This window comes from Cibotium barometz, chromosome 22 (assembly GCF_041138505.1).
Source record: "Cibotium barometz isolate CiBa-2024 chromosome 22, ASM4113850v1, whole genome shotgun sequence".
In the NCBI taxonomy this organism is placed as follows: Eukaryota; Viridiplantae; Streptophyta; class Polypodiopsida; order Cyatheales; family Cibotiaceae; genus Cibotium; species Cibotium barometz.
In genome coordinates, this window is record NC_141067.1 from 1814932 (window position 1) to 1830203 (window position 15272).

The 15272-nt window shown below is 43.7% G+C and overlaps 1 protein-coding gene across 2 annotated transcripts in view; it reads left to right on the forward strand.

Moving 5' to 3' along the window:
- LOC147626156 (uncharacterized) overlaps window positions 1–11670 on the forward strand; it is a 38301-nt gene extending 26631 nt beyond the window's left edge. The window contains exons 2-10 of one of the 2 annotated variants that reach the window (XM_086816265.1): window positions 7437–7626; window positions 7721–7871; window positions 7991–8120; window positions 8489–8566; window positions 8676–8775; window positions 9257–9527; window positions 9649–9691; window positions 9774–9877; window positions 10873–11670. In XM_086816265.1, the coding sequence (XP_086672391.1) occupies window positions 7437–7626; window positions 7721–7871; window positions 7991–8120; window positions 8489–8566; window positions 8676–8775; window positions 9257–9527; window positions 9649–9691; window positions 9774–9877; window positions 10873–11304 (1499 nt within the window). In that variant the 3' untranslated portion in view covers window positions 11305–11670. The remainder of the gene's footprint in view (window positions 1–7436; window positions 7627–7720; window positions 7872–7990; window positions 8121–8488; window positions 8567–8675; window positions 8776–9256; window positions 9528–9648; window positions 9692–9773; window positions 9878–10872) is intronic. The other variant, XM_086816266.1, reaches the window with a different exon arrangement.
- The last annotated feature ends 3602 nt before the right edge of the window (window positions 11671–15272 follow it).

Sequence of the window (15272 nt, forward strand, 5' to 3'; positions counted from 1 at the left end):
GCATGGGGTAGGATTTGTGCTACCCTAAGGGGCCTGCAAGGCCCTAGGCCTTGCCCACCAGCCCATGGAGGGTTTGGGCAGGCTGTTGGCCAGCCCAACCGAGTGGCTAGGCCAAAGGGCTGCCCAACAACCAGTCAGCCAAGTATGGGGGTTGCCCATATAGACTGCGCAGGGCTGCCCAGCAGCCAGAATGATGCGTAAGGTGGGCCAGCCAATAACCAGTGTGAACACAATGGTTAAAGCATTTATTGCATTTAAAACAAGTCGTGGGAAAATCAAAACAGGCCGACCCCTATTTGGGCTAGCTGACTAGCATAGTCGAACCCAACAGAATCCTGGGATAAAGATCCCTTATATAGAACTCATCATTACATAACAATTCACTTGGATTATAAAATTCAAATCCTTTTCTCACAATCGTCCCATTCATCCTCATTGTTGTGGTTTTGCTCAATTTATCGCTTTTCAACCAAAAATTCAAGAATCATCATTTTTTCAATAAGAATCCAATTCAACTCAGTTTATCGCTTTTCAACCAAAAATTCAAGAATCGTCATTTTTTCAATCAGAATCCAATTCAACTCATCAGTTCTTCTCAATCAAAATTTTAAAATCATATCAACCACATTCGAATTCATCATCTGGATAGCATTTTAGATTATAATTTCAAGATCTTAGATTTACTCGTATATACTGCCAGTAAAGAGCTACAGTTATACCCCCGGTATATACGGGTAGTCAGGGTCCTTGGAACTATAAGGTAAATTCCATCATGTCTAGGCCTCAAGCAAGTCACGGATTCCATATAATTGCAGTACTTCCATCTAAAGACCCAATTATCAATTTTGGAATTTCATTCTGAATCTCAATTTATATAAGTTTCATCACACAATTTCAACCTTTTACTGCTGCTTCTTAAATTTATAACATTCTTGGCTTCTCAGTTGATCCACTTTAGCCAAAATCACTCTGATACTAGCTGTAAGATCCCTGTTCCCATCGCGCAACGAATTCAGGGGTGCTAGTAGTGAAAGTAGCACTTCTTGCACGGGCCAAGGTCCCACACTCGGGGCCTCACGCACGGATATCCAGACAAGAGACTAATCCATCGGTTCTTCCAAAATTGACCCGGAAAAAACTTCCCTTGCCCAAAAAGCACGGGCGATTCCTCCAAGATAACTTTTCTCTAACGTAGTCAAAAGCCTTAACTAACTGAACTGATCTGACCAAACCCGTAAGTCCAATAGTCAAATCAGGGAAAAGATTACACTTGGATCATAGAGACCAGTGCTGTTTTCCTCATTGAGAGACACAGCCGTTGATTCTTTTCCATAAAACATTTTTTGTTCGGGATTTACTTCATCTATCGTACCATAACAGAATTGAGTCTCCATTTAGGGATCCATCAGTCCAGTCTATCCAATCCCGTGGGTTAGCCAACCGCCCAACTACTGTAGTGATGGGATCCAATTAAGAATTTGGTTAGGTTTTGTCCCGGGTACTAGGGAAAAGAGTTCCCAAGCCCCCTAGCCGGATATTCATGCAAACTTAAAACTAGTCACACCACTTACACACCCAATAAGAAATTGCCTTTTTCACAGAATCAGCTATCTTTTAAAAAAACAATCTTTTAATGAAACCATTGTGTCACTAATCATAATCCTTAAAATCTCCAGTTGAATTACCCAAGGCAGAAAACAATCATTCTATCTCATAATTCACAAAGGACAGGTGTGTTCCAAGGGCCAGTACAGCCGAGGGGAGTGCTCCAACCAAGGTGAAGAGTGCAGGTCAAGAACCAATCTTTATTTACAGATTTACATCATTCTAATAAAGCAAATACACCATTCATGGTGGAGGTCCTACAAAGGGTATTCGAGACCCAATACTGTGTTCGAGAAGAGGCGACCCACTTTAAAGAATACAGGCATTTTTCTTGGTGACGATCTTACTCTTTCATAGCTTGCACATATGAAGGAAGTCATGCCAGAGATTTAGGGCGGCAAGAGAAAAGGGAAAGATAGCATTTTATAGAGAAGGGAGGGTGGTCATCGTGGAGCGACGCTCTACATGACGGTGCGAGACCTATGGGACCAAATTAAAGCTGGCAGCCTGGAACTGCAATGGATCCCTCAGACTTGATGTAGGTGCCTTTGAGGATAGCTTTAGAGATAGAGATATAGTCTTCTACTCGGAGACTCACCAGGTCCCTGGTCAGATGATGCCATAGGTGACAGGATACAGATGGGAGATAGCTTGCAGAGTGGGGACGAGATCGGTACACAGTAGTAGAGGATCAGGGGGGTGGCAGTTCTTTTCAGGGAGGAGCTGCAACCGCTTCTACACATCGTTCGGAGAGATGATCAGGCCAGATATATGTGGGTGAGATTGAGGGCCGACACAGGCATATTCCTGTATATTGCCATATGCTATTTTGCTCCTAGTACATCGACATATGCAGCACCTAGAGGGCAGTCTCCTTTCTCTGTGCTAGATGATGACATATGGGAGTTCTCTAGGGATGGAGACATCATCCTGTTAGGGGACTTTAATGCGCGGACGGGCAACCGCCAGACAGCCTTTTATGATACCTCAGAGGAGATGCTGAGAGAGCTGGACACTCTGGATATGGGATTAGACAGACGCTCACAGGATGTGGAGTGCACAGAGTATGGGAGATATTTGGTCGATATGGGGACTGCACATGGGTTGGCCATACTTAATGGCTTGCAGAGGTTTCCGTCAGCAGCTGGTTTCACTTGCTTTCCACATAGACATGGTGCTAGCACAGTGGATTATGTTATGGCTATGCCGAGCTTTGTTTCATGCATTGAGGACTTCACAGTTGGATCTCGGCCCATTGGGGTAGTAGTGGATTATGCATTGTTGACATTGACCATCTCTTTTCACTTTACCACAGCTCAGAGGACACGAGGGGCAGATCACACTCGATATACTTTTACTTCAGAGACTGATGCTGTCTACAGAGATGGGATTTATAGACGTCTGTATACAGAGGAGCCAGAGAGACCTTTGGAGGAGCTGACCCATATATTGACAGAGACTTTACAGGATGCAGCGAGAGAAGCATATCCACATACTCAGCCTGGACAGAGACAGCGTTCTAGGTGTATGCCCCAGAACAGCTGGTATGATGAGGAGTGCAGAGAGATAAGAGCCCGACTGCAACGGGAGGTTGCTTTGGGAGTCACTACTCACCGACAATCACGTATTGCCTTCCGACGCCTTGTGCGAAGGAAGAAGCGGGCCTTCCTTGCTTAGCTAGAGCAGGAATTATACCAGCTGTTCTTGAGCCAGGATTCGAGGGAGGCTTGGCGTTTGTTTCATGAGTCCTCCCCTGCTTTGGCCATGACTTCTACAGAGGTCTGGGGTAGTTATGCAGCATCTCTATATACAGTTCCTGGACAGACACCTTTTCCTGACCCGCTATGGGGGATTATGGCTTTATATAGATCAGTTTGTAGGACAGGTACGCATCCCAGAGGGGGTCTCTACTTTGGTTCACTCCACTATAGGAGTGAAGCAAGGTTGCCCGTTATCTCCTTCATTGTTTGGTATGTATGTGGATGAGGCTTCTGACTACATTGAGAGATTGGGGGACAGAGGAGCCCAGCTAGCAGGTACATGGATCCCACTATTGTTATATGCTGATGATATTGTGTTGATCTCTGACTCCCCTGAGGGTATGCAACGTCATCTGGATGCTTTACATGAGTTTGCACATGATAGTGGATTGTCTGTCAACCTTGGCAAAACTAAGGTTATGGTGTTTAACACCATGCCACAGTATTGTATTGGAGTACAGCTCGACTATCCTTGGCTGGGAGGGTGGTGGTGGCAAATCAGGTGCTGTTAGCGACTATGTGGTACATTACGTCTTGCTGGATTTTTTCGAGCTCTTGCATCAGCCAGGTACAGAGGCTGATCAGGAACTTTCTGTGGTCTGGGCGGGACGGTCAGCCAGCTCGGGCAAAGGTTGCATGGGCAGTTATTACACTCCCGCTGGCTCAGGGCGGTTTGGGCATTATAGATCCAGTCGATCAGAGTAGAGCCTTATTGGGGAAGCTTATTGTTCGGGGGTTGCTTCCAGGCGCTGAGCCTTGGAAAGAGCTCCTCTTGCAGCGATTGCAGGCCCGGGCGCCTCCTGCAGGGGGTACTTGGGCACCAGAGATTCGCTGGATATTCATAGAGATGAGGAGGACAGGCCTCAGTAGAGGATGGGAGGACAGATTTGCTTTGAGTATCCTGAGAGCTTGGGAGCTGCTGAGACCGGGGCTCTCTCAGCGGCCTCCGTCTTGTGTTGAGGAGCGGGCCAGGCAGCCGCTCATATGGAGCCCAGCGGTTCGTACAGAGCAGGGTCATATGCTGGGTTCTCGGCCTCGTCTAGCCTGGGGACCTTTAGCGGCAGGCCCAGCTCGTAGTTTTGGAGACTGGCAGGCTTTCTGCAGTCTACCAGAGGAGACCCAGGTGGAGAGGCTGAGTCACTTCAGAGGGGGGTTGATTATGAGGGCTGATATTCAGGAGGCACTTTCAGAGGAGTGGTTCACACCTCTCGAGCCAGTGGCCCCACGGTGGATGGGTGCCTTCACACAGTTGGAGATCCTGATTGCTGTCAGAGCTAGCACTGAGGATGGCAGATGCCTCTATTATGAGATTCAGGATGAGGGCCGACTCCAGAGAGTGGAGGTGGAGTCGCCTTTGGTTGCAGAGTGCACCTTTCAGAGGATTCGGGTAGTGGCTGCCGCTTCTCGGAAGTGGCATATTGACCCCGACCCTGCTGACGTGCTCCCGGATTGGCGTATATGGGCATATGCAGCGCGCCCCTTGGCCCGGCTACAGTGGGACCCCGGAGAGTACGAGTGGCATGATCCTTATGCATCCCTTGAGGCCACAGAGATCACATTTTTCCAGTATACTGTTCGGCTGGGACGGCATATTTTGACGGCGAGGAGGACGGTTTCTCCAGCGGCAGCGGGGCATTGGCGATTGCAGGGATTATCACAGGAGTTCCTGGAGGATTTCTGGGCTCGACTCTGGGCTAGTCGACAGGCCCGCAGGATCTCGGCTTTTCAGTGGCTGGTCGCCCACAGGGGCTCAGCAGTTGGCACTTGGCTTGTTTATAGCGGTCTTCCGGCGGCCTGCGTCCGATGCGGCCACCCTATGGAGACACAGAGACATTGCCTTTGGGACTGCCCTCAGGCACAGCAGATTTGGCTGCGGATGCTGCGTATTCTAGCCCCCCTCTCTCCAGAGGGTATGTTTACGTGGGGTGCCGCTGCTTGGTCGACTTTGTTTGACACACTAGTCACCCCTGCTTTGATGTATGCTGCAGCAGTATGGGCACCTGGGCTCGCCACCTCCACATGGTCTCAGATAGAGAGGCCTCAGATTCTCATGCTCTCATGGATGATCCACAGCAAACCCTCCGTCCCACATGACATTGTCCGGACGGAGTTTGCTGCACCTCCTATGCTAGTAGAGGTCCTCTTCCAGACGATCTGCTTCATACAGAGGATCAGAGATATGCCATCAGATCGACTCTCACAGCTCGCAGAGAGTGGAGATAGGAGATCATGGTATTCACAGATGATACAGTGGCTCACTCAGCACGGTCTTGACATAGATCACCTGCCACCTTTCCAGTATGATATACATGCACCACACATCCAGCTCTCTCACAGTGAGAGGAACAGAGTCCTTCGGTAGGATTTATGGTAGCGATACACTCAAGAGACTTGGATTACACCCAGCCAGCCTCTACTACCAAAGATGCTATACTACAGAGATCAGTTATGCGTATCTCAGCGGATGGATTCATACAGAGACCTGGATACATGGATGTGTACATGCCTCACAGAGCCCGAGTGGTGATTGGCCAGCTCAGAGTGTCATCACACCAGCTTGAGATTGAGGCAGGTAGGGCAACACGGATCCCCAGAGCAGAGAGGATATGTAGACTATGCCAGGAGGAGGTTGAGAGTGAGGAACATTATGTATGCAGATGCAGAGCATATAGTGTCATTAGAGAGAGAGACACCACCATCTTCAGTGGACATCCCTCACTCCGCCAGATCATGGAGTCTGCAGACCAGCACAGATTTGGCCAGTTCTTGCTAGAGACACAGCGCCACAGAGAGACACTGCTACGGACTTATACCACAAGGAGAGGTGGGCGACAGCTCCAGCTCACTGATTTCTTCCAGAGATCTATCCCAGTGCCTATCCTGACACAGGAGGGGGTTACACTTCAGCACGCTGCGGACCTCCGAGCCAGACGGAGACCGAGAGCACCAGGCTACCAGACTCCCAGACTACATCGGAGGGAGATCACAGAGATACGGGCTCGACATCAGCACCATATCCATGAGCGGCTAGCTCACTTACACTCACACCCGGAGATCATGCTCCGAGGTATTTTTGCCTCGCCATCGCCTATGTATCACATATTACACCCCCATTATGGTACTGGTTGGAGCTAGACAGATCTGCATTGCATTCTTGTATACCCTGCGCATATAGGTTGCATATTGAGCCTCTAGCAGTAGTGCTCCATCCATCACACCCCCCCCACTAGCTCAGTACTTTCATAGTTTATTTCATGTTCATTTTGTCCTTTTTTTTTCTGGACATCCAAAAGACATTGACACTTGTACATTGATTTGTCTCATAGGTCGAGTTCGGCCTCTAGTAGACGTTAATATAGCTTTCTTTCTCTCTCTCTCTCTCTCTCTCTCTCTCTCTCTCTCTCTCTCTCTCTCGATCCGTACATGGATGCGAGTTTGTATCTAGCCTTTGATGCTGTTTCTGTTAACTAATAGAAGGATCTTGTTTCCAGAAAAAAAAAGGACTAAGGGCATGCAACCACAACATCTCGAGCATAAGAGTACATATCAACGTTTTTCATTAACGCACAGAGGAGGACCATTACTTTATGGGTAGCATCAATTCATGCACATCATTCGATGCTCAGATCTGATTTGGATCTTTGCCAATCATTGTAAATACTCAATTCATTGCGTAATATACAATAGGAGTAGGTTAGGTAAAGAGTGTCTCTCTTCTCCTCTCCACTTCTGTATGCCATAATTGCATATGTTTTGCAAAAACTCTAAAAGTTGATGTAATATCTAGAGGTGGCATGTGGTCTATTTGATTCTCTTATGGTCACGTCAGAGTGCTTTTTTGTTATCTCCATAGTTCACCTTGACAGAGGCGCCCACATCTAAGCGTCGAGCACAATGCAAATCATTTTCATCTCATAAGATTACATCTTTTTTTGATCTCATTTGTGTGCATGTTTTCTGCCAAGTAATCCTGCTGCAAGCAACATCTTTCCTGGCTTGTTTCGTGAACTCCTTGTCCTTAATGCTAGAGGTTAATCCTGTTTGGTGTTCTCACTGAAAGTTCATGTGCAGCGCTCAGAAAGCGGGCATATTTACCTCCTCCTCGGGTATGGACTCTAAAAGATGGGCCGACATCACAAGTGGAGAGTGTTTTACCCTTGCTTTTTCCATGGAAGAGACCAGGTCTTGGAATAGCTGTTCGTGCTGGCAGATTTAAGGCTCTTCCCAAAGCTAAGAAAGGATCTTTATTGTTTTTGATAAGGTCAGAACTCGTACATTGCACTGCATTCTGCATTCTGCATGTGCACAGGTTCTGCTTAACAATTGAAATAATCACGTGCTTTTTTCACTCGCAGCAAAAAGCTTCAGCGTCTGCGCAAGGTACAGCCTGTGTACAGTCGCTCAGCTGGTGGCTTTTCCCTTCATAGATCAGGGGTACTCAGTCTTAGTGGGGCTAATTTAAAATGGACAAAGTCAATTGAGAAGCGTTCAAAACAGGCCAGTGAGGTAAGCAGCTAGTATGAAGTTGATGGTTGAATGATGTTTCTGACCTTTATACATGCTGACCCAGTATTTAAGTTTACTGGGGTGTATGCTTTCATCATCCCCCTTTCTTTCTTTTGCAGGAAGCCACGAAGGCGGTGGCAGCTGTTGAAAAACAACGAAGAGAAGAAAAGGAGGCTGTGGCAGTGGCGGCTAGTGCTGTTGCAAAAGCAAAGGCTCACAGGCGAGCAGCTCGCCAAGCTTCCCATGGCAGTAAGTTGCATCCTTGTAGCTCTCACTGGAGGGTGCTAGTGTTTGGTGTAGGCCTTCGGCTTTAGGATATGATTATATGGTAGTGAACCTTTAACTTTAGGAGAAGGTTCCCTTTTTGGCAAAAGATTGCAAGTGGTGGTGTCAGCTGAGAAATGCTCTGAATTTTGCCATTTCATTTCCATGAATCACTCTTGTGCTCCTTGAATGCCTTATCTGCAAATCCAAGTTTGAGGCAACAGTTAATGCGCAATGGTTTTTGAACGCACACCTTGGCTGTATACTAAGGAATATTTGCTAGACCACTTCCTTTTATGGTCGAAACCAAGTTGTGTTGTATAGGATTGATTTTAAATTGCAACTTATATTAGCAGGAGAAAGAGTTGTCACGGTTGGCTTAGTTCGTTACAAGATGGATGCATCAGGACGAACTTTACATCGATTGCCTGGTACCTTTGTGGCCTTGTTTTAATTAATTTCAAATTAGCTGTGTGTGTGTGTGCGTGCACTTATCTCAGGGTTCTCACAAGTTATGCTGGCTTGTTATTGCTATTCCAGATCAATGGTGTGGTGATAGTACTGAAGTCTCATCTATAAAACAGAGAGTAGACACTGCCGTATTATCAACTCCAAGGAGGTTATCTTTTGATGGGACAGAGTAAGTGTCAATATTTAACCTAAATTTTAATATCCTGTAGAGGTTGGATACTTGTTTTTAATTTCCTCTCCTCTGAGTGGGCTGCCAATCGATATGTCTAGAGCCTAGCATAGGCTGCGCTAAAGCTGGTATTTGGGCAATAGTGAAAGATCAATGTAGGAATGAAAGAATAATGTAGGAATGATCAAGAAGAGGATCAAATAAACGTTTACTACTAAGTGTTCTTTGTTTCTATGCTAACTTTGGCTTGGCTGGTGGTGATGGCTATAGGCATGGCTTAATATGGTTGTTCTGTTCTTGTTTTCTTAGATACTGTTTGCTTCATCAGATAATTTTCTTACATTTTGTTATATTTACATAATATTTACAGTTTTTGGTAGATTGCATGTCCGTACACTAGTTCATTTGAAGATCATCCAGCTGTATCATGCATGTTTTCAAGTGAATTTGTAATGCTTTTGAATGATTTTTGTCTTGTAAGGTATGTACGAATTGGAAATGGTCACCAGCTTGTAAGAGATCCAAAAGCAGCTAGTCGTGCATTAGCCAATGAAAAAGTAAGGTGGAGTCTGCACACAGCCCGATCTCGTCATGCCAAAAGGCAGCAGTATTGTCTATTCTTTACACGGTTTGGCAAGTGCAACAAGAGCGAAGGTGATTGCCCGTATATTCATGATCCAGAGAAAGTGGCTGTATGCACAAAATTTTTGAAAGGGACCTGCTCAGGGGCAAACTGTTTGTTTTCTCACAAGGTAATCCGCGTTCTCAAAGCCTAAAACTGTTTGATTGCAGCTGGTTGTAGTCAGTCTTAGCATATTGCCTTTTTGCCATGGAAGAGTATTTGAATTGGTATATATTGTTCTTTTTGTACAGGTCATTCCAGAGCGGATGCCTGACTGTTCATTCTTCCTTGAAGGTTGGTATGATCAGGATTTGTGTAGTTTTTATTGTTTTATCAAAAGAAGGGGTGTTCATTTACCATATCATTTGACTGGCAGGCATGTGTACCAATGAGGAATGCCCTTACAGACACGTGAGTGTCAATCCAAAAGCACCAGTCTGTGAAGGGTTCTTGAAGGGCTTTTGTGTCGATGGTGATGAGGTTGGTTTCTTTAAATCTAAGATAGAAGGATAGCCAATTTTAGAGTTGCGTGTCCATATCTAATATTTTCCAACCTAGGCAACCATTCAAAAGACCAATTAAAATGTGAGATGTTTAGCCTTTTACATGTGTCCATTTTGGTAATTTTGGGGTTTGTCAAGTTAAATTGGCCAAAATCATGTTCTAACAACTTGGAAAAATCATGTATCATACTGGAGAGTTTTATGGAGGAGCTATATGCAAGACAACAGAAGTAGCTCCATAAAGATAGTGTCCATTGCTTTAAGGCATCGATAGCTTCATAAAGCTCCTCCTCACACAAATGATGCAGAAACACAGCAAAAACGTGAGCTGGAGCTGGAGCTGGAGTTCCCCCCCATCTGTGCATCTGAAAATGTCCCCCTTCCTCCTCCGCGCTACCCCACCTCCTGTCTTTCCACCAGTCGTCTTCTCCTCCCTTCTTGCACCCTCTGAGCCCTTCGCGCCTGCCTTTGCTGCTGTGCCCCCCCCCCCCCCCCCTCTCCCCCTCTCTAGGAGGATTCCATGGCAGCCACTTTGTCATCCCTGACCGAGGCCGCCGTCAATCAATAGTCACATCATTGAGCTGTGTACTTCTCTCTCTAAGAGCTTTTTTCTGTCTCTAACCTTCTCTCCTTCACTGTTTGCTGTTTACACTCCAGAGCCATGTATTTCTTTGACCCTCCATAGCTGCAGGTCTACATGAAATTCAACAATTGCGTTGTTAAAAAAAATAAAAATAAAAAATAAATTTGGGGGGGGGGGGGGGGGGGGGGGGGGGGGGGGCGGACCTTGGTGTTATGTTTTAGGATGGATGTTAGTAGGAGAGTTTTTGAAAGGATGATCTCAATGTTATCTTGGTCTCAAGGTTTGCGTATGGCATTTGGATTGTGTTGTGATAGTTAAAAAGGGCAGTATTCTGTTCGAGCTGGAGCTAGTTCTCTTAATGCACAACTTGTTTTTTGACCTGGTTGCAGTGCAACAAACAGCATACTACAGTGTGTCCAACTTTTGCTGCAACTGGAGAGTGTTCAGATAAGTCAACATGCAAACTGCATCATCCAAAAAAGAAAGGGAAAAGGGTTTCTAATGCCAACTCAGGCAAGGTTAAAGCGAAAAAAAAGCGGCGGTACTTTGTGACGGGTAGTATTGGATTCAATGAACATGCAGGAGAATCGTCTTGTCTTCCAGAGCATAATGAAGGATTTGATTCCCTCTCAAAAGACAGTGGTAGCATAGACTTCATTGGAATTCCAGAAGTAGTGATTGATCTTGATGAGACTGATGACTTCAAAAGAAAGTTTGCCTCCATAAAGGAGCAGCTGCCACTTTTACACGAAGGCCTTCACAGAGAAGCAGACACGTGGATTAAGCCTATCTTGCTACTGCAAAGACCAATTTCTGCTTGAAATCTTGTTAACTTTGAATTCTGTCATGTAGCTTAGTTGGTAAAGATTTGAATCCCTAGGCAGGTGCCCAAGTTCAAACCCCCCTGGCTAGTGGAGGGATGTTGCCTATCACTACATATATACATTTAACTTCTATTTTGTTTTTGAATTGCTAAGGCTTTTAGAATCAGAGTCAATAGTGCCTCTGACTTGACTGGTGTACTATATTAAGACGTGCTAGTTTGCTCCAATATTTTAGTGAGAAGAATGAGTAATCAAGGGCTTGACTAAGATCATTGATTTGTATCAAAAGCCAGAATATCTGTAACCAGACAGACATGCTGTTATGTTTATACAGTGTAATCAGGTGGTGTGATACTTCAGGTGTATATTTCTTTACTGACGTGTCTTCCTGTAAAAGCTGAATTTGTGGAGTTCTTTATGATTTGGACATTGAAGTTTCCTATGAGATGACTTGAGACAATACAAGAGGAAGAGTATTAGTAGTTTGCTGACAGGCCCATGTTATCCATAATTGTCAAGTTATATTAGCAGTGATCAATCAGACATTCTTTACTGTTCACTAAGCAGAGATCAGTCAGAGCATTGATAGTTATTGTAGTAGTAGGGAAAAGGAAGGAATACAGCATAAAATACTTGGTTGTCAAGCTCATACTTCAATCAAGTTCACACTTCAATCAAGCGGCCCAACAAAAGGGTCAAAGAAATCAAGACGCTTCACGGGGCCTTAGATCTCCGTTCTTGCATTTGATTAACTTGCTTGCAAAGTCGGCCATTTAGCATTCCATTGATACGGAAGGTGCTAATTACTGTATTGCACAAACCTCACCATTGTACTTACACTCTTGTTGTATGACTGTGATTTACATAATGGTTGGTTCTATCTTGAGCACTCATGACATTCTATTATGATCATGGACATGTCAGATACGTTCTGCCCAGTTAAGACTTAAAATAATGATTTTTCTAAACATTAGTTTTGATCTCTTGAAGCGCAAAAGCATCTTAGATCTTGTAACAGGGCCATGCGTCTTCGGTTATCGTATTCAATGAGCTTGTGCAAGGGCCGAACCCTTCTGTCCATACGATGAAACAGTACAGCATGCCCATTTTGTCTCCACTTCCTGCCTGCCACTTAGTATTCACTTAGCGTCTCTGGAGCTCCCTGTGCTCCTGTGCAACTCTGGCTTATGGCTCATCATCCATGCAAGTAGTGATGAGACTCGAAGGTGCACTAATGAAATTCTAGATGCATGTGACGTATGAATTCTTATGTATTTGGGGATATGTGCAAATTCTTCTTATTAATGTTACAAAGTTGTCTTTTGTTTAAGCTTATCTTGGGTGGCAGCATGGGGGTATGCATTTGCGTAAGGGCTATACCTTTTGCATAGAGCTCAAAGAGAGCTCTATGCATAAGGTAGATCCCTTTTGCAAATTGAGCTAAGAGAGCTTTATGCATAAGGTAGAGCCTTTACGCAAATGGATTGAGCTCAGCTCTATGCATTTGAATAAGGGCTATGCATAAGGTAGAGCCCTTATGCAAATGCATTGAGCTTTGTGCATTTGCATATGGGCCAACCTTATGCATAAGGTAGAGCTCAAAGAGAGCTTTATGCATAAGGTAGAGCCCTTGTGCAAATGCATTTGCATAAGGGATCTACCTTATGCATAGATCTCTCTTTGAGCTCTATGCATAGGTAGAGCCCTTATGCAAATGCATTGAGCTCAATGAATTTTCAGAAGGGCTCTACCTTATGCATAAACCTCTCTTTGAAGAGTGCAAATAGGAGCTCACATTTATAAATCTCTCTTAGAGCTATAAATAAATAAGAGTTATAAATCTCTCTTAGAGTTTGTAAGAGCTTTCATTTATGCATGACATCTCTCATGTCTAAGAGTTCTTATTTATACATGAATTGCATAGAGCTTTATGCATGAAGGGCTCTCAAGCATAAGAGCTCTCAAATGCATAAAGAGTATGCAAAAATATTTTCTTGTCTCTTTGCTTCGTGTAGGTCCTCATGATGTATTAGTTAGGTCCTCATTGTTCCCTATTAGCTCTCCATTCTCTTGTGGTAGTAAGCTCTAGACCTTGCGCTTTTTTTTAAATGCCGCACCATCGGATGCTATGGAAGTTATTATATTTATTTTTCACTTATATAGAGCATTTGTTTATTCATGAGAGTTATCATTTTCATAGAACTCTTAAGCTTAAGATCTCTATGCATAAGGTAGAGCCCTTATGCAAATGTATACATCTCTATGCATAAGGTAGAGCCCTTATGTAAATGCATAGAGATATATGCATAAGATAGAGTTCACATGATGTCCACATAAAGTATATTAGAAACTATTATATCCACATGCTGCTGCAAGCAGCATTTTGATTCTCACAATCAACACCTCCTAAAATTGAAGAAAACAAAGAGGAGAGGGGCGAGGATAACAAAGTGGAGAACAATTTAGTGATGAGAATCTAAATGCTTGCAATATCATGTGGATATAATGCTTTCTAATAAATTGGGGAAGTGTGGTTTGATGCACTATAGTCGACTGTAGTCGTTTCTAACACTTAGTACAGAGATCAGGTTTTCATCAAGGGTTTCACTCTAATGAAATAGTCTCTAGTGCTTCCTGAAGCAAGTCTAAAACTGATTTCAGACACATCTATTTTGGTCAAGCTATTAATTTTTTTTAATTGTAACATAAAAAAGTGATTTTTTGAGTTTTGAATTTTTTGGTTTTTTGAACTCTATTTTCTTTTTTCCTAAAAAAAAACTGGGCTCATATCTCTAGATTCATGCCTCTAGACTCACATGTCTAGGCTCACATGTGCAAGTTCATGTATCCAGGCTCGCGTTTATAAGCTAATGCCTGTAGGCTCATGCCTTTTTTGTATGAACTAGACTCACGTATTTTATTTTTATGAAATATGTCAATCTAGGGTACAAACTTTTATCTAATAGACCTTTACCAAGGTTGGTGTGTGATTATTAGAAAATGATTATACTTTAATGTCTCAATAATTACAAAAAATAAAAAATTTAGAATGTGTAGCTCGTACAGATTGTATGACAAGAAAATCCTTAAAGGACATGAGTAGGTATGTCCTTATAAGTCTTTAGGCAATAATAATGGGTTAGTAGAGTGTAAGGTATGCCTACCTCTAGACTCATGTATGCAGACTCACATCTGCAGATTTATGTGTCCAAGCTCACGTCTACAAGCTTGCATCTTTAGGCTCATGTGTCTAGATTCATGCTTTTTTCGCGAAACTGTGGTCTCACATCTCCCAACTTAAGAGGAGCTGCTTTGGTTTAGTTTTTGGAGTTTTTGAGATTTTTTAGACTTGATGGGAGGTGATTAAGGATCCTAATCCTAGTTAGTGGTGGTTAGCAAGTACTTAAGATTTTTTTGATTGTTTTTTATTGGATTTGCATACTTCTGAGGTATCGATTCAAATAATACATGAGAAAAATTTGCGTACTTCTAAGGTATCGATTCAAATAATACATGAAAAAAATTATGAAATACATTAATACCATCACATGTATGTGAAGGGTGCATTTTGGGCAAGATGCAATGTCCATCATTCTCTTAAAAGATGGATCAATTAGGACCAACCCAAATTCAAAGCTTATACATAGTGATATGTGGTCCTATAGGACACCATCGATCGAGGGATATCTCTATTGTGTAACTTTTATTGATGACTACTCCAGGCACACCTAGGTGCATTCATTGAAGGTAAAGATTGAGGTTTTTACATGCTTTAGACACTTTGTTTGTATGGCTTTGCATGTAAAGTTGGTACCCTTCGTACAGATCGAGGGTGGGAGTATATGTCAAAGGAGTTTTATGTATATATGGCTGAAAGAGGCATAACACATCAATGCACAATATCTTATACACCTCAATAAAATGGTGTGGCTGAGAGAAAGAACAAATCTCTCATGGAGATGGCA